This window comes from Eretmochelys imbricata, chromosome 11 (assembly GCF_965152235.1).
Source record: "Eretmochelys imbricata isolate rEreImb1 chromosome 11, rEreImb1.hap1, whole genome shotgun sequence".
Lineage (NCBI taxonomy): Eukaryota > Metazoa > Chordata > Testudines > Cheloniidae > Eretmochelys > Eretmochelys imbricata.
The window spans coordinates 81,664,042-81,683,317 of NC_135582.1; the positions used below are offsets into that span (position 1 = coordinate 81,664,042).

At 42.6% G+C, this 19,276-nt stretch overlaps 1 protein-coding gene across 4 annotated transcripts in view; it reads right to left on the reverse strand.

The window, feature by feature from the left end:
• Nucleotides 1-19,276, reverse strand: part of PCNT (pericentrin) — a 240,105-nt gene that overhangs the window by 73,701 nt on the left and 147,128 nt on the right. For all 4 annotated transcript variants that reach the window (XM_077830537.1, XM_077830538.1, XM_077830536.1 and 1 more), the window contains exons 28-33: nucleotides 14,712-14,924; nucleotides 12,558-12,596; nucleotides 8,079-8,308; nucleotides 7,592-7,711; nucleotides 7,094-7,114; nucleotides 4,044-4,271 (exon numbers count right to left, since the gene is read on the reverse strand). In XM_077830537.1, the coding sequence (XP_077686663.1) occupies nucleotides 4,044-4,271; nucleotides 7,094-7,114; nucleotides 7,592-7,711; nucleotides 8,079-8,308; nucleotides 12,558-12,596; nucleotides 14,712-14,924 (851 nt within the window). The remainder of the gene's footprint in view (nucleotides 1-4,043; nucleotides 4,272-7,093; nucleotides 7,115-7,591; nucleotides 7,712-8,078; nucleotides 8,309-12,557; nucleotides 12,597-14,711; nucleotides 14,925-19,276) is intronic.

A 19,276-nucleotide genomic window follows, 5' to 3' on the forward strand; every position in this document is an offset into this window, starting at 1 on the left:
GCCAGGTTAATTTTAATATCATTCTAGTTTTTTCATCAAAATGTTGTGTGGTACCAGGTCAAATGTCTTATAGAAGTCTAAGTATATAACATCATCACTATTGCCTTTATCTACCAAACTTGTAATCTCAAAAAAATATCAAATTAGTTTGACAGGATCTATTTCCCATAACCCCATGTTGATTTACATTAATTACATTAACCGCCTTTATTTAGTTATTGAGTTCCTTATCCATTATCTTGCCCAGGATGGATGTCAGGTTGACAGGTCTATAATTACCCATTTATCCTTTTTTAAAATTGGTAAAACATTAGCTTTCTTCCAGTCTTAGGCAACTTCCCCAATGTGCCAAGACTGATTGAAAATCAACATTACAGTGAGCTCCTCAGCCAGCTCATTTAAAACTCTTATAAGTTATCTGGACCTGCTGATTTAAATATGTTTCAATACCTTCTACAGTACTAGACAACTCAATTTTTGACTACCCTAAAAGATGTTATTCTTTTAGCCACAGTTGCGTCTGTGCTCCACTACTCCATTTATTGTTGGTAGCACTTTTATTTTCAGAGATGAAGTGGCTTTAAGAAACGGAGGTTATTTTTCCAGGTATAGCTGACTTTGAAAGTTTAAATGAGCCTATGGGAGAACAACGTAAATTGTAATGTCAATAAATCTTAAGTTAGTAGCTGAAATGACAACACAACAAACCCCTTTTAACAAAGTATTAGATTGTTTTTGCTATATCAGTCAGGTTTACAAGCTACAGTAGACTTTTTCTGGACTTGTTTTTTTTCTTGGAGTTTTCCTTTCAGCCTTTATCCGGTTCTCTCTCTCAACTATTCTTCTCAGGCAAAGGTATTTTCATTAGGGATTACAGGTTCCAGAACTACCATCAGATACCATTTATATTCAATATATGTTACAAGGGAAACTAAAAAGGAGACTTCAGATGGAGGCACTGTGTCTTCGGCTGAGCAAGCCCATCCCTCTCTTACAGATCTAGTGCACCAGTGCCTCGATACATGTAGTTCTAACAAAGGAGCGACATTAACGTCTTTATATAATTGGATAAAAACTATAATAATAAAAGTAACATTATGAGGCTGTCTTTCCTCATTCTGAAAAGCTTCAAGAACCAGAAGAAACTGAAGAAAATTATTCAGATCCTACCAAGGAACAAGTCCACACAAAATCATAGAATCATAGAATATCAGGGTTGGAAGGGACCTCAGGAGGTCATCTAGTCCAACCCCCTGCTCAAAGCAGGACCGATCCCCAACTAAATCATCCCAGCCAGGGCTTTGTCAAGCCTGACCTTAAAAACTTCTAGGGAAGGAGATTCTACCACCTCCCTAGGCAACGCATTCCAGTGTTTCACCACCCTCCTAGTGAAAAAGTTTTTCCAAATATCCAACCTAAACCTCCCCCACTGCAACTTGAGACCATTACTCCTTGTTCTGTCCTCTTCTACCACTGAGAATAGTTTAGAACCATCCTCTCTGGAACCACCTCTCAGGTAGTTGAAAGCAGCTATCAAATCCCCCCTCATTCTTCTCTTCCGCAGACTAAACAATCCCAGTTCCCTCAGCCTCTCCTCATAACTCATGTGTTCCAGACCCCTAATCATTTTTGTTGCCCTTCGCTGGACTCTCTCCAATTTATCCACATCCTTCTTGTAGTGTGGGGCCCAAAACTGGACACAGTACTCCAGATGAGGCCTCACCAATGTCAAATAGAGGGGGACGATCACGTCCCTCGATCTGCTCGCTATGCCCCTACTTATACATCCCAAAATGCCATTGGCCTTCTTGGCAACAGAGTGGTCAGCCTCACCTCAGTCCCTGGAAAAATCATGAAGCAGGTCCTCAAGGAAACCATTTTGAAACACTTGGAGGAGAGGAAGGTGATCAGGAACAGTCAACATGGATTTACTAAGGGCAAGTCATGCCTGACCAACCTTATTGCCTTCTATGATGAGATAATTGGCTCTGTGGATATGAGGAAAGCAGTGGACGGGATATAGCTTGACTTTAGCAAAGCTTTTGATATGGTCTCCCACAGTATTCTTGCCAGCAAGTTAAAAAATTATGGATTGGACAAATGGACTATAAGGTGGATAGAAAGCTGGCCAGATTGTCAGACTCAATGGGTAGTGGTCAATGGCTTGATGTCTAGTTGGCAGCCAGTACTAAGCGGAGTGCCCCAGAGGTCGGTACTGGGGCCCATTTTGTTCAACATTTTTATTAATGACCTGGGGGATGGGATGGATTCCACCGTCAGCAAGTTTGCAGATGACACAAAGCTGGGGGAAGAGCTAGATACGCTGGAGGGTTGGGATAGGGTCCAGAGTGACCTAGACAAATTGGAGGATTGGGCCAAAAGAAAGCTCATGAGGTTCAACACAGACAAGTGCAGAGTCCTGCACTTACGACGGAAGAATCCCATGCACTGCTACAGGCTGGGGACCGACTGGTTAAGCAGCAGTTCTGCAGAAAAAGACCTGGGGATTACAGTGGATGAAAAGCTGGATATGAGTCAGCAGTGTTCCCTTGTTGCCAAGAAGGCTAATGGCATATTGGGCTGCATTAGCAGGAGCGTTGCCAGCAGATCGAGGGAAGTGATTATTCCCCTTTATTTGGCACTGGTGAAGCCGCACCTGGAGCATTCTGTTGAGTTTGGGGCCCCCCACTACAGAAAGGATGTAGACAAATTGGAGAGAATCCAGCAGAGGGCAACAAAAACGATCAGGGGGCTGGGGCACAAGACTTATGAGGAGAGGCTGAGGGAACTGGGGTTATTTAGTCTGCAGAAGAGTGAGGGGGGATTTGATAGCAGCCTTCAACTACCTGAAGGGGGGTTCTAAAGAGGATGGAGCTCGGCTGTTCTCAGTGGTGGCAGATGACAGAACAAGGCACAGTGGTCTCAAGTTGCAGTGTGGGAGGTCTAGGTTGGATATGAGGAAACACTATTTCACTAGGAGGGTGGTGAAGCACTGGAATGGATCACCTAGGAAGGTGGTAAGGTAGGAAGGTGGTCTCCATCCTTAGAGGTTTTTAAGGCCTGGCTTGACAAACCCTGGCTGGGATGATTTAGTTGGGGTTGGTCCTGCTTTGAGCAGAGGGTTGGACTGGATGACCTCCTGAGCTCTTTTCCAACCCTAATCGTCTATGACTCTATGAAAGATATCAAGTGTGGAAGGTGTTTAGCTTTCTTTCCTGCCAGCTGCAGGTGGTCCAGGTGTCACCACCATACAACAGCATGCTTGAAATGCATGTCTGGTAGACCCATTTAATGTCCTGTTATGTGCTAGGTCAGTTGGCTGGAGGTGGTGGCTTCTATTGATGATCTACAAAATGGAACATGATGGTCAGCTCACAATCTCTCCGAGCTGTGGCTGGCTCTGAAGAGCTAACAGTAGCAAAAGCAGTAAAATCTCTGGGTCTAAAGTAAGTAGATATGGCTCTGAATACACATTGCAAAAAGAGCTGTTGACTTTAGTAATACTAATTTTACATAGCATTTTTCAAAGTAAAACCACATGAGATCTGCTGAGGAACAGGCTGTATACGAATTAGGCATTATGATGTAGTATTTAGTAGCACCTTCTCTAGCACCTGTAGGAACAAAAGGAGAACATACTACCCAATACATTTCTCGTGACTGCCAAAAATGTTCATTGCAAATAGTGGTTTTTTTCAGTTCTCAAAGCAAAAATTTGTTTCAAATTACCACTGTAATACTTGCCATTGGTACAAGACAGTAAGTGACATCTGATGGAAGAGACAAGGTGGGTGAGGTAAAATCTTTTATTGGACCTATTTCTGTTGGTGAAACAGACAAGCATTCAAGCTACACAGAGCTGTTCTTCAGGTCTGATGGAAGAACAGACACCGGAAATCTATATACATTTCTCCCTGGCAAAGTAAGGCCAGGGCCTGGCATAACTTGACTAGTTAAAAATCCCATATGGAATTGTCAGCTATAATCCCTAAATTACCCTCCACTAGTACATCCCACTTAAAAAAAATCTTTAAAAGTATTACTTGTGTTAGTTCAGTTTCCCTTTTCTTCATTTTTTGCAGTTCTTGTTCCAAACGGCTGACAGTCTTTGAGGCCTCAGTATTGGTGTGCTCCAGCTCTCTAATCTGTGCTGTTTGCTCCTCTATTTCTTTATCTCGAACTGTAACTTCCCGGTATTTCTGCTCCTTTTCTAACAACAGTTTATTGAAATCATCTGTTTTGTCTTTTATTTCTGCTTGCAAAGACTCTATCTACACAACAAGACAAATATATTACATAGATGCAACAAACAAACAAAGACATATTAAATATTTCTACAGAAAGGAAATATTCACTCTGTGGCTAATCCTAAAAATACATTATTATTGGCAGCCCCAGAATTTCATATGAGTCAGCATTAGTTATCAGATACCAACCGAAAGCAAAACTAAAATAAAAAAGGTAAAATGAGCCACCTGTAAATCTTGCTCTCTGAAGATCGTACCTTTTAAAAAGCCATAAATATATTAGCTTACTATTTACAGCAATCTAGAAAAACAGCAGCGCATTAGTATAACAAAAGGCCCTGAAAATGGAAGTACTATGGATCTGTTAAGAATAAAAAACAAATTATTAGGTTTCACTCTGAATTGTATATGGGCCCAACTAGGATTATTTAGTTTTTGCATATCTCCTTTGTGTTCCATAAGCTATTACTCAAGGATCAATCATAACATAAACCTGTTTTAATCTTACAGAAAAGCTTTTGAATAACATTTGCAAAAAATAGCAACACTTTCTCTAAGGCTGATTATGTTACAAAAATTTGGTCAAAATGATTTGGTTAATTCATCAATGCACAAGAGTTTAGGACAGAGGTCCCTAAGCTGTGGGGTGCGCCCCTGTATGGGGGCGCAGAAGAACATTCAGAGGGCGCGGTTTGGGCGCAGCACAGCCCCCACGGGGTTTGGAGAGGGAGCACCACCCAGCTCTGCTCCTAGCCCTGGCCCCGCCCCCAGCTGTGGCCCCGGCCTCGGCCCTCTTACCCCAGTCTGTGTCGTCCCGTCCCCACCCTGAAGCCACAGCCCCAGCGGGGACGTGGATGGGGAAAAAGGGGAACGAGAGGTAAAAAGTTTGGGGACCCCTAGGTTAGGAGACCTCTTTTTCTGAGGCACATCGTTCTTAAACTATAAATTTCTTTTTAAATGCTATATTCCAATAGCTCCATTGTTATGATGCTGGCAATAAGGGAACAAACACTTCCACAACCTTCACTCTAATCCCAAACCCTGAGATGGTGGTTCTGATCACCACCCGGCATTTCTTTTTTTCACAAAATAGCCCTATTAGATATTCCCCTATTTTAGAGGGTGAGAAAGTGGGCAAGTGTGGATCTGTTACAGTGATTATGTTCACAGAACAAGAACTTCAGGCCATTGTACTGTAGCGGAATTGTCTCAGCCAATCACAGTGCATACGTGCTATATATTCACTAACCTGCAGCCACACGTTTACTTCCAAGTAATTGCATAGCAACTATCTAGTTCCTTGCACTTTGATATGGTACTAACCACAAAACTCATTTCAGATTAACCACATATATTGCCAGCTTAATTTCTCACCCTCTCTCATACCTTTTGCATTCAATCCTGATGCTCTTCCTTAGGAAGTCAGAAGTAATCCACTACACAATGAACATTTTTTTAATTAGGTTGCAAATGTTCAGAACAGCAAATATAAGCTAATTTTTAAACGTATCATTCTTTCCTCATCTCTACATGTGCTGTTTTATTAGTGAGTAAAAGGCTGTTCAAAAACTTAATCTAACGTCTTTGACAGTAAACAAGGACATTTTCAAGCTGCTACTAGAATGCTTGTCATTTTGAACACATCCCAGATTCATTTCTTTTTATGATTTCCTTTTATGATCTTATGATTACTCAAGACTTATGTTTCTGGTCTGGCTTCTACTTGTTTTTGAAGGGGGGATACCCAACCCACACAAAATCAGCTTCAACTAAACAAGTTATTTGACCTACAAACTTTAAACAAATATATGATTTAAGCTTCCTTGGACTGGTCACCTTAGACTTTCCTCTACCCTTTGCTGAAATATGTTTATAAAACAGTCTATATACCTGTTGACAAGATTTTCTAAATATATCAACATATCAGCATTCTGTCTTGAACACTATTCACAGGTAAAGGGAGAATTAAACAGCTAGAACTCCTAAGGGTATGTCTATACTACCCGACGGATCAGTGGGCAGCAATCAGTCCAGCGGGGGTTGATTTATCGCATCTAAATCAACCCCCGAGCGCTCTCCCATTGACTCCTGTACTCCACTGGAGCGAGAGGCACAGGCGGAGTTGACAGGGGAGCGTCAGCAGTAGATCTATGTCGATTTCAGCTACGTTATTCACGTGGCTGAAGCTACATAACTTAGGTTGCACCACAACCCCCCGCCAGTGTAGACCAGGCCTAAGATGATAAACAGGAAATAGAGCTACATTAAACTTTGGGACCTTATACAACGACACTGACATATGATTTGTCTGGAAAACTCCACTGTCCTGAGAGTTTAATTGTTTATAATGGGTTTATTCTTCTACCATATGACATTTAAAGGTTTAGAATTCTACAGACTTGATACAGATGAAGAGTTAGAAATAAAGTTAGTAACATGTAACAACCATATAAACACAAAATATGTGAAAAGTGATGTCACAAATAGAACTGGATAGCTGAAGCATAGGGAAAATGATTCCATGCTACTTATTTCCCAAAAGTTTACATTTTCTTTTAACAGTATGCATTAGAACAAAAAATTGTTTTACAAGAGCAATTACATGAGGATGCATTTGATCAATAAAGCCAGAAAAGTGAAGTAGTTAGAAATAGAAAGTTAAATACAAAGCATTTTTTCCAAAGTAAGAGTTCTACAAAACTAAACATGAACCCCTACATGTAAATCAGTCTGAAGCAGATTTTACATTTGAGGAAGGCAAACAAGCAAAGCAGATCTGGATAAGGAGAAGAAATTGAGGTGGAAGGGAGAACAGGCATGGGGATGCTCATGCTATTTTTCCATACCTGGAGAGTCAATTCAAAGATCTGTAATGTTCATTTATGTGAGAGAAAAAAAACAAAACAAAAATTAAACTTTTAAATTGAATATTAAACTAACAAGCATCTGAAAAAAAAAAAAAAAAAAAAAAGGCCAGATGCCATAATTTTTAGTGTCAGTATTTTGCTCTCTCTAAATCAAATCAACCTGATATGTTGGCAACACTTTACTGTAATACACACATTCAAACATACCATTTCCTGCAATCTCGCTAACAAAACCAAAATTAAGACATGCGCCACCACTCATGCCACCAAAATTGTACTTCAGCCAGTTTTAAGAAAAAGTTGATTAATTCAGTACTCTGAATTTCCTAAAATACTTGAGTAAATGATTAATACAAAGTGAGATATTCAGCAAACAAAGCAACAACAGATTGCCAAAAGTGGATTTACATTTGGATATTTAGTAAATAAATATAATAAACTAAAACATACACAGTCACTACCTGTGGTTTTACCTACCCCATATTGTCTGGGCTCTCCAGAAGTCTGGGATTTTCCTGACAATTTTAACTGATCTTCTAGTTTCTGAATTTCTTGCTGAAACTCATCACGTTCATGTTCTCGCTCTATAGCTTGTTCCTGTAAGATGAAAAGAATTGTTTTTCATTTTTGCATGAGGAAGCTGATGTTTGCATTTTCCTTTTTTCCTGCATGTGCTTGGCAGTTCTAGAAGCCAGGTAAGAATTTACAGAGACAATAGGAGATTATTATTTCAATTTACAAAACAAATGAACAGCAGAAACATGGAAAGAAAAAGCTACTCTCCAGACTCTTATTGATCAGGAAATTTTTAAAAACAAACATCCATCCTTGGTTTTTACAAAGAGAAACACAAAGGTCTTATTTTTGATAAAACCAAAACTATCCTGGAAGAGACTGATCACAAAATAGGAGGAAGTGTTTTTCCTCTCCAAAGCTGCAGAAATTGGGTGTTGAGCTTGCTTACATCCATGAACTGTCGTTGACTTCTAAGCTGTTTTTCAAGGACTTGAATTTGCTGCCTTAAATCAGTAACCTCCAATGACTTCTTTGCCAACTTCTGATTTTGATCCATCTGTTCTTCAAGTTCCACTTCCAAAACCTTCATCTGAGAACGCAAGCTGGAATGGTCTTTCTCTGCCTGGCACTGCAGTTCTAACTTCTCTTTTGCTAAAAATTCTACTTCCTTTAGTAAACCTAAACACACACAATAGTAAGAAAGTCAGTCAGTCAGTCCAGAAATATGCATATCAAATGTTGTTTAAAATTATATTTTATGCATATAATACACACACACACACACACACACACAGAGAGCTACAACACATGTCAGTACCAAAGGGGAAATTTTCAAATACATAAAAAGAGGCACCCAACTCCCCTACTGTGTCTTTGAAAATCTTCCCCACAGACAACAAAATAATTACATATGCAATATCAGCAATGTCCAGTGGAAATAAGTCACAGTTCATGATTACTTGATTAACCAAGACCAATCTATGGCTACAAATTGAGCTTTCAACGAACAGGATATACTGTTTGGAGGATCCAAACATAAAGGCTTTTTGGAAAACATCAAATTAAATTCTAACACTTATCAGTTGTAAGTAACCTGAACACAAAGATGAGAATCAAGAGGTCTAACTTCTAAATGTATTATACTTAAAAGGAGGGTGGTGAAAGAACTATTATTCTGCCTTTCAAATGTGCAATTTGTATCTTCATTATTTGCCAAGAAAGCTTTTCCTTACTGACAGGTTTCAGAGAAGCAGCCATGTTAGTCTGTATTCGCAAAAAGAAAAGGAGTACTAGTGGCACCTTAGAGACGAACCAATTTATTTGAGCACAAGCTTTCGTGAGCTACAGCTCACTTCATCGGATGCATTTTCCACTGAATGGAAGCTTATGCTCAAATAAATTGGTTAGTCTCTTAAGGTGCCACTAGTACTCCTTTTCTTTTCCTTACTGTAGCAAAGAGGTGTGGCCTCCCTCCGAGATTGGCAGTGATACCAGGTGGGTGGAACCAGGAAGTCAACGCCACCATGCCAGAAACAGAGGGGCAGGTCAGGAACAGGAAGCATAAAAGGTGGGCCCTGTAGCTCAGTTGAAGAGGAGCCGCCGAGGGAGGCACATGCTTCCAGCTCAGCTCACTGCTGGAACTGGAGCCTGCAGAAGACTTCTGCTGCCCTGAGGACACTTCCCAGGGGCCAGGTTTGCCAGACATGCCCGATGCTAAGGAGCTGCTGGGATTGTCACTGGCAGTATACCCTGAGGAGACTGAGGACAACTCTGGGGTTCAGGTACATGTGAGGGGGAGTATAGGAAGCAGCCAGGGGAACCAGACGACCATCTGGCTGTGGCGCCACCAGAGAGACAGTCAGAGTGTTGCAGGTGGATTCCCCGCTGACCCAGTGGCAGACCATTCTGCCGCTGTTAGGGCCTGGGACACCGTGGAGTTGGGAGGGCCCGCATCCCCCGCTACCACCCCACCCTTGGGGTGGCAGTACTCCCCCTCCTTAGACCAAGAGGCCTGCGTTTGTTTGTCGCCCACCAGACCCAGGACGACAGACTGAGGGGCGTTCACCCCTGACAGAGCCCCTAGACTGTTTGCTTAACCCATGCTGGTGCCCCGGACGGTCTGCTGGGTGCTTAATCCCTGGCCTGGGCCCCATAGACTGTAGGTGGTGCTCGCCCTTGCCCGAGGGGGCCAGAGCACTAGATTGCAAGGCGCCCCGACCTGCCCAAAGGCCTGGGCCCCTGAACTGTCCCTAACTACAGTACCCCGCTTGAGGGCTGGCTGCTTGGGGGCCTGCCTTGTCTACGGGCTTGGGACCCCAGAATCATTCGCTCTCTCCCAACTGAGGGTTGAGCCCGTGAGACTGCTGACTTTCCTGCTTTGATAGACTACTACTCCAGGGGGGTGACAGCAAAGAGGTGTGCCTCCCTCAGAGATTGACAGTGATGGAGGGCCACACACCCCTACAATTACCAACATCTAGAAATTCACTGAGGCAAGAGGATTCAGTAGATAGTGTTGTGTCAACCTTTTAACTGTTTTCGGGTTTGTAAGTGCCCACAATAGAGTTTTGAAATAGATTTAAATGAAAAACAGACAAATTTCAGTCCCCAAATATCAGATTCATACTTCTCAAGGCAGAGTTTGAAAAAACTGGTGGACACAGCAATTTTATCCCCACCAAATTGTGAGTAACAATGGAGAATGAACTATATATTTTAACTGATGATTAGCGGAGTCTTTTTAGCTTCAAAATGAGTTTTACTGCCATCTGTGAAACAAAAAAAAAACTGCTTAAATGAGAATTTGAAATTTAAAAAAATTCTTACCACCTACCTCCTATTCAAAAAAGCCAGTGTCTGTATGGAATCTAATTAGGCCCATAAACTCTATGTAGAATTGGAAATTTCTTGCCAAAACTTAATATCTGATTGTGTATTAATGCAATATCAGTAACTGTACTCTGCTTTGTCGGTCTTATTTTTCTCTCCTTTTGGTGTTACAGAAGAGTCTGATTCTCAAAACATATAGATATATAATTAAGGGTAACACTAAGATTGTCAGGTCACTGATTTGACTCTGAGTAGAGAATCAAATTGATATTGTTTTATCAATACTAGCTCAAGTCATGCAATCCTTCTCAGGTGACTCAAAAATCACATTAGAAAATGCTATGGTAGATTCCATTAGGAAGCTTATTTTTCATATCAACATAATGCAGCTTTGTTGGCTCGTCCAAAATAATAATAAAAAAAAATTACATTAAATCCAGTATGATTTTTATACAAATACCCGGCACTACAAACAATAATTCCACACAAGAGGAAGAGTACTATTTTAAATGTTAAAAAATTTGATTTGTTCAATTAGAAAAAATAAAAAAGGAAATGTTCTAGCTTCGCACCTGTAGTAATAAGTAATTTTTTAGGCCTTTAACAGTTAACTTCTACAATAGCTGGAGTTTAACTATATGGTAAATTTCAAAACCCAGTCCTGTTACATATCACAGCCAGATTCTCAATCATGCGACAGGATAAGATTTAAGGGCAAGTGCCTAGTAGCCATGTGAGGGTAAGTCTACACTGCGCAAAAAAAAAAAAAAAAAAAAAAGGTCCTGCAGGAGAGAGTCTGAGCTCAGCCTCACATGGCTTATGTTATAAATAGCCATGTAAAGGTTCCTGTTCCAGCTGGAGCTCAGGCTCTGAAACCTGGTGAGGGTGGGTGTCAGAGCCCAAGTGGGAACCTCCACATGGCTACTTTTAGCACTGTAGTGCAAGCCCACGCCTGTAGACCCGGCCTCTGAGACACACTGCTGCAGGGTTTTTTCCTGCAGTGTATACAATCCCATAGTAGCATTTGAGAGAGAGCTAGAAGACATATTTGGGAGCTGGACAAACAAAAGGAATGGAGCTGCAGCAGTTGGAGACAGCTCAGCACTGCTCTCTCCCTATATCCTAGACTGTGATCTGGCCAGATAATCCCACCTCAGTTACCTGAAAAATGCAGTCCCCCAGCTCATGTCCTTCCCGCATAAGCCTAGAGCCGTCCTAGCATGCAAGAGTATCCAAGGACATACATTTTGGGGCTTCTCAGAAGAAAAGCATTGCTCCTGCTAATCTATCAGAGCTATATGTGTATTACGCACACAACCATGTATAGAGAAAGCGTTATGGCTGCATTTTCAAGCTAGCTCAAAATTTCTCATTTGCATATAAAAGCAAAACTTTTGTTTGCTTTTATTTTAGCATTAGACTTCAATAGTCATTTAAAACCATTTGTCTCCCTTATTTTTCTGTTCATTCCTTCCTCTGAGAAGCCTGATCTCTTTTCCCCTATTTCCCTTCAGATTCATTTTTCCTTCTCTACCAATTTCCCTTATATTTTCTTTCAAGAGAACTCATCCTTCCCTTTAGTCCATTCTTATCTTTCTCCTCTTCTCCTCCTCCCCATTCCTACTCTCTCTCCATTCTGCTCCCACAATCCTTTTTCCAGTTCCTTCAGTTCTCTTTCATTCACCATCTCTAGATCTCCTGCACTTGGTGTTGCTACATTTTAAAAATACATTTACCCTCTAAGAAACCCAGCGCCACACCATTAGAACCTCATAGCATATTTATAAAACATTTTTGTCTGCACAAAACAACGATTTTTGTTGCTTATAATTGCACTATGGAATTTAAGACGGACATCAGCAGACTGATTTCATTTAATAAATATTGATTAAGTTTTTTACATAATTCAAGTTTAGTGATTTTTGTTAAATTGTGAAAGTAATGTCTTAAACATGTCCACATTATTAATAATGTGGAAGATATATTACTAATAATTTACTGGGCATAGTTCTGAAGTACTATTCCTCTTTGTTAGATTAAATTCAAAGTCATTAATTAATTCACATAATTTCTCATGAAGTCACACTCTGTTACAAACCTGAATCTTCCTTTTGTGCTACATTAGCAACAGGAACTCCTATGAATAGAAACACGTACAAGACAAAAATAGGACATTTTGATTCATTCCATCTTCCATCTCACTAATGAGTTTAACACAAGATAGGGATAATGCCAGACTTTGTAGCATTCCTAAAGGTAACCTGTCTCAATGTGGAGAAGTAGTTGCTAATCATATATGCTGACCATGCACTACTGTTCTTATATAGCTCATTTTGGGTACAATTTTGCCAGGCACCTGGCCATCTCTTTACTGAGGTCCTGCATCTATTGAATTCTTTCATTTGGCAATTCTTCCCCCAAGCTTCATGTGTTTCTTACTTTTTTTTTGCTAAGTGCTCAGGGCTCCTTTAACCTCTAAATCAGTCGTACCAAAAATTGTGTAGAGCTAGAGTACTAATTCCATCACTGAAAAGCACTTCAGAGACCCTAAAATAACTGTACAGTGATATCCTGACATTGCATTATTTCCAGTGGGACACATGACCCACAGCCATAACCACCTGGCAACATAAAGATCCCAAAACAACATCCATGTGTCTGATATGATTACTGTGTCCCCCTTTGTGGACGTTTGAAACTCAGTCATCGTATACATGGCAGAAAATACTGTTTCTCTTTTCTCTCTCTCTCCCCCCCCCCACTAGAAGCACTGGTCGGGGCAAATATTCTGGTGGACCTTATGTTGTAATCAGTCCATTGCTTGCTCAACCTAAGACCAAGACGAACAGTGAGAGCTCAGCAGAGGCCTGCGGAGTCTACAAGTGGAACAAGTTAGTGTCACAGCCACCACAGGTTATTTTCACTACTCAAGACTTAAGATTTTCTTCTGAAGGATATAATTTTCTTTCCTCAGATACCATTTCTGAGATTTTGATACAGTGCCTCCATATCAGCAAATAGAGACAAAACAGCAAGACTTTTGATGGCATCATCCTGTGAGAGGAATGTGGGGTTGCAGGAGCCAGAGAGAAAGGAAGAACCATGGGGACAGGGCAGAGGGAGACAGGAGATGGAGGGGATGGACAGGAGCAGAAGGGGTAGGTGTCAAGAGACAGAGGTTGGAGTGGTGGATAGGAGTAGCATAGGAGGAGAAAGGCAGGAGCCAGAAGAAGGGATTGGATAGGAGCAGAGGGGAGAGGGGGCTGGTGGTAAATAGAAGTAGAAGAGGAGAGGTGCAGAGCCTGAAGGTTCAGGAGGCAGACAGGAGCAGAGAGGAACAGGGCTTTTGAGGGGAGGGTGGATAATTGGGACAGAAGGGTCTAAAGCATTCCTGAAATTGAACCCTGTAGTCCTGAGACTCTGCATTCCCCTGCTGTCAGCAAACAGCTGTCTAGAGTCCAGATCATTAAAGCCTCCTCCTAGTTGTCCCTCCTAGATTGCTTGCCCCAGGGTTTTGACTCTCTGAATTCTAGTCTGTAGGGAGTTTACAGCAGATGCCCATTACAATTTATCCTGCATCTTTAATTATTTTAGCCTTATCCAAGATATTTAACTACTTCCTTCATTTTCAGTCCATTTCCTTGGTATTGTAGTGGTGTTCCAGAGCTTGTCTACACTACCGCACGGGGTCGATCTAAGATACGCAACTTCAGCTATGTGAATACTTTATCTGAAGTCGACATACTTAGATCTACTCACCGCGGTGTCTTCATTGCGATAAGTGGACAGCTGATGCTCTCCCATAGACTCCGCTTGCGCTCCTCGTTCTATATGAGACGTGATAAATCAACCCACGCTGGATCGATCGCTGCCCGCCGATCCGGTAGGTAGTGTAGACAAGCCCCTAGTGACGCAGATCTACTTCTTTCCCTTTCTCTCTTGCCTATGCTCTATCAGTTAACTAACATTTTAGTTAACAGATCTTAATTATCAGTTACATCCCCTTCCATTCAGTATCACATTTAGTTCATCATACTTATTTTTCTATACTCCTTCCATTTGTCACTAGACATTGGAGCACTCCTCATTAACAGCAACATCATCTTATTTCTAAAAACAGAAGTGTCACGTCTGGGTTTATTTCTTTTTCAAGTTAACTGGAAGTCTCTGCTCTACCCTTTCCTGTCCTGAGTTATTCAATCAACCATTATACAAAAGAAATGTCAATAAATGTTATTAAAGCATTTCTTACCAACTTCTATTTCTCCTACGTTGGCAGCCAGAGCTTTCTTTTGACTTATTAGCATATCCCGCTCCTCACAGAGTATTGCCTGTTCCTGGGTTAGCTTCTGAAACTGTTCCTGCAGGCTCTCCAGTTCCAAAACAAGGCGTCGTTCAGACTCTTCTTTCAGGCTCATTGCCTCTTCTAAGGCTGCTTTCTCTACTACATAGCCTTCAATGATACCTAAAATCCAAAGGCAAAAGTGAACTAAAGGAGTAGACACTGAATTTCTTACATAAAGTACTATCAACTAACTATTGAAACTATCACCAATAGGAAGGGAAGGTTACTCACTTTGTGCAGTAACAGATTCTTTGAGATGTGTGTCCCTGTGGGTGCTCCACTTTGGGTGTTGGTGCATCCCAGCACAGCTGATCGGAGATTTACAGTAGCAGTGTCCGGGCGGGTCATGCATGCACAGTAGGTGGGTCACAGTGCACACAACCTGAGCCCTCCAGTTCCTTCTCTACTGCAGAGTCCCTACTGCGAACTCCGAAGTAGAGGGCGGGTAATGGAGCACCCACAGGAGACACACATCTCGAAGAACCTCAGTTCCTTCACAAGGTGAATAACCTTCCCTTCTTCGAGTGCTGTCCCTGTGGGTGCTCCACTTCAGGTGACTGTACAGTAGTGCCCCTCAGATGGCTGTGGGGACTTCAGGTTCATTTGAGTCATTGAGGTAAGTATTGTGAGGCCCACTATGGCATCAGCCCTGGAGTCATGAGTGATTGCATAGTGTTCAGCAAATGTGTGGATGGAGGCCCAAGTGGCCGCCTTACAAATCTCTAATATTGGAACACTATGTAGAAATGCTATTGAGGTTGAAACAGATCTAGTAGAATGTGCTCTAATGTGTTCCGGTGGTTCTGTATTCCAGACACGATAGCACATTTGAATGCATGTGGAGATCCAGTTAGACAAATCTCTGAGTAGATACTGTGTCTCCTTTAGAGAGCTCAATAGTAGAGACAAAGTCTAGGAGAATTCCGGAAGAGTTTGGTCCTTTCAAGGTAAAACGCTAGCACATGTCTAACAGCTAGTGGGTGCAGGGTGGCCTCTCTTGGATTCCCGTGAGGCTTAGGGTAGAATGCAGGGAGATGGATTGGTTGGTTCAGGTGAAATGTAGATGTAACCTTTGGTAGGAATTTTGGGTGCAGACGCAGCATGACCTTCTCTTTGAAGAATATTGTGTATGGAGGATCAGCCATGAGCTCACTCACCCTTCTGGCAGAAGTAATAGCGACCAGAAAGGCCACTTTCATGGATAAATGTAGCATGGAACAGATGGCTAATGGTTTGAATGGTGGTCTGGTGAGGCATTTCTGCACCAGACTAAGGTCCCACGTCGGGGTAGGCCGACAAAATTCTGGTTAAACGTTCAGGAGACCCGTGAGGAAGCGTTTAGTAGTTGGGTCCACGAATGTCAAAGTTCCATCCACGAATGTCAAGGTTCCATCCATCTCCTGATGGAACTCTGTAATGGCCGCCAGATGAACTTTGATTGAGCTCATAGTTAAACCTGAACTTTTCAGCTCCAGTAGGTATTCCAGCACTAGTGGTACTGTAGAAGCCGTTAATTGTCTTTCTTGATATCAGGCGGAGAACCTCTTACATTTTTGAAAGTAAGTATTACTTGTGGTCATCTTCCTGCTGTTTAATAACACGTGTTTAACTTATTCTGAGTAGGTTAGTTCACCATGATGGAACCATGTAGGAGCCATGCTTGTAAGTGGAGTAGCTCCAGGTTCAGGTGAAGAGTACGACCGTAGTGCTGAGACAGCAGCTCTGGACGAGGACGGAGGCCTTGTGGGGCACATATCGCCATTCGCATCAGATAAGGGTATCATGCTTGTCTGGGCCATGTCGTGACTCTGAGGATAACCTTGGCCCTGTCTGTTCGTATCTCATGTATCATGTTTGATATCAGTGAAATCGGTGGAAATGAATACGAGTCATGCCTCCCATTTGATAAGGAAAGCGTTCCCCAGTAATCAGAGTCCTGCTCATAAACAGAACATTGCGCATTTGCGGTTCGTTGCGGATGCAAACAGGTCGATGATGGGAATTCCCCATCGGTTGAAAATGGATCTCAGAACTTTGCCATTCATCTCCCATGCGTGGTCTTGAGAGAAGAACCCACTGAGTGTGTCCGCTGTCACGTTCTGAGAGCCAGGCAGGTAGCATGCCGAGATGTTTATGTAGTGTTATATGCACCACTTCCATATTTTATGGCTTCAGTGCATAGCGAGTGTGAATGCAGGACAGTACAATCCCATATTTGAAGGATGACTCGTACATCTGAGATAAGATTTGTGAGAGTTATGAATCTGGCCTGAGGTAGGGAAGTCTTGGCTTCAGCCGGAAGGCATGGGATGCATTGTCCTAGGGATGGGGGTTCCATGACCACCACTCCCAAGAGAAGGAGATGGGTGGTGGTGGTCGGGGACTCCCTCCTAAGGGGGAGGGAGTCATCCATCTGCCGACCAGACATGGAGACTTGAGAAGCGTGCTGCTTGCCTGGAGCTAGAATCCAGGACGTGACTGAGTGTTTGCCGAGACTGTTGAAGACCTCAGACCACTACCTCTTCCTACTTCTCCACGTGGGCACCAATGAAGCTGCCAAGAATGATCTTGAGTGGATCACTGCAGACTACGTGGCTCTAAGAAGAAGGATAAAGGAGTTTGAGGCCCAAGTCGTGTTCTCGTCCATCCTCCCTGTTGAAGGAAAAGGCCCAGGTAGGGACCGTCAAATTGTGGAGGTGAATGCGTGGTTATGCAGGTGGTGTCGGAGAGGGGGCTTTGGATTTTTCGACCATGGGATTTTGTTCTGGGAAGAAGGATTGCTAGGAACAGATGGGATCTACCTAATGAAGAGAGGGAAGAGCATCTTCGCAGGCAGGCTTGCTAGCCTAGTGAAGAGGGCTTTAAATTAGGTTCACCAGGGGATGGTGACCTAAGCCCAGAGGTAAGTGGGAGAGTGCGATACTGGGAGGAAACACAAGGAGTAGGGTACAAGACGGGAAGCTTCCTTATTCATACTGAGAAAGTAGGGCAATCGGCTAATTTTCTCATGTGCATGTGCACAAATGCAAGAAGTCTGGGAAACAAGCAGGAAGAATTGGAAGTCCTGGCACAATCAAGGAACTATGACGGGATTGGAAAAACAGAAACTTGGGTTGCAGTTCAAATGACTGGAGTGCTGTCATGGATGGGTATAAACTCTTCAGGAAGGACAGGTACAGGAGAAAAGGTGGAGGAGTTGCATTGTATGTAAGAGAACGGTATGATTGCTCAGAGCTCCAGTTTGAAACTGGAGAAAAGCCTGTTGAGAGTCTTTGGGTTAAGTTTAGAAGCGAGAGCCACAAGGGTGATGGCATGGTGGGCGTGTGCTACAGACCACCACACCAGGAGGATGAGGTAGACGAGGCTTTCTTCGGACAACTAACTGAAGTCTCCAGATAACAGGCCCTGGGGGACTTCATGGGGGACTTCAATCACCCTGACATCTGCTGGGAGAGCAATACAGCAGTGCACAGACAATCCAGGAAGTTTTTGGAGAACGTTGGGGACAATTTCCTGATACAAGTGCTAGAGGAACCAACTAGGGGCCATGCTCCTCTTGACCTGCTGCTTACCAACAGGGAAGAATTGGTAGGGGAGGTAGAAATGGATTGCAACCTAGGCAGGAGTGACCATGAGATGGTTGAGTTCTGGATCCTGAAAAAAGGAAGGGGAATAGCAAAATACGGACCCTGGACTTCAGAAAAGCAGGCTTAAAGTCCCTTCGGGAACTCATGGGCAGGATCCCCTGGGAGGCTAATATGAGGGGGCAAAGAGTCCGGGAGAGCTGGCTGTCTTTTAAAAAAGCCTTACTGAAGGCGCAAGAACAAACGATCCCGAAGTGCAAAAAGAAGCAAATATGGCATGCAACCAGCTTGGCTTAACAGTGAAATCTTCTGTGAAATTAAACACAAAAAGGAAGCTTACAAAAAGTGGAAATTTGGACAGATGACTAGGGAGGAGTTCAAAAATATTGCTTGAGCATGCCGGGGTGTAATTAGGAAGGCCAAGGCACAACTGGAGTTGCAGCTAGCAAGGGATATGAAGAGTAACAAGAAGGGTTTCTACAGGTACGTTAGCAACAAGAAAAAGGTCAGGGAAAGTGTGGGACCCTTAATGAATGGGGGAGGCAACCTAGTGTCCGATGATGTGGAAAATGCTGAAGTACTCAATGCTTTTTTTGCCTTGGTCTTCACAGAAAAGGGCAGCTCCCAGACTGCTGCACTGGGCAACACAGCATGGGGAGTAGGTGAGCAGCCCTCAGTGGTGAAAGAACAGGTTAAGGACTATTTAGAAAAACTGGACATACACAAGTCCATGGGTCCAGATCTAATGCATCCAAGGATACTGAGGGAGTTGGCTGATGTGATTGCAGAACCATTATCTCTGAAAACTCGTGGTGATCGGAGGAAGTCCCAGATGATTGGAAAAAGACAAATATAGTGCCCGTCATTAAAAAAAGGGAAAAAAGAGAA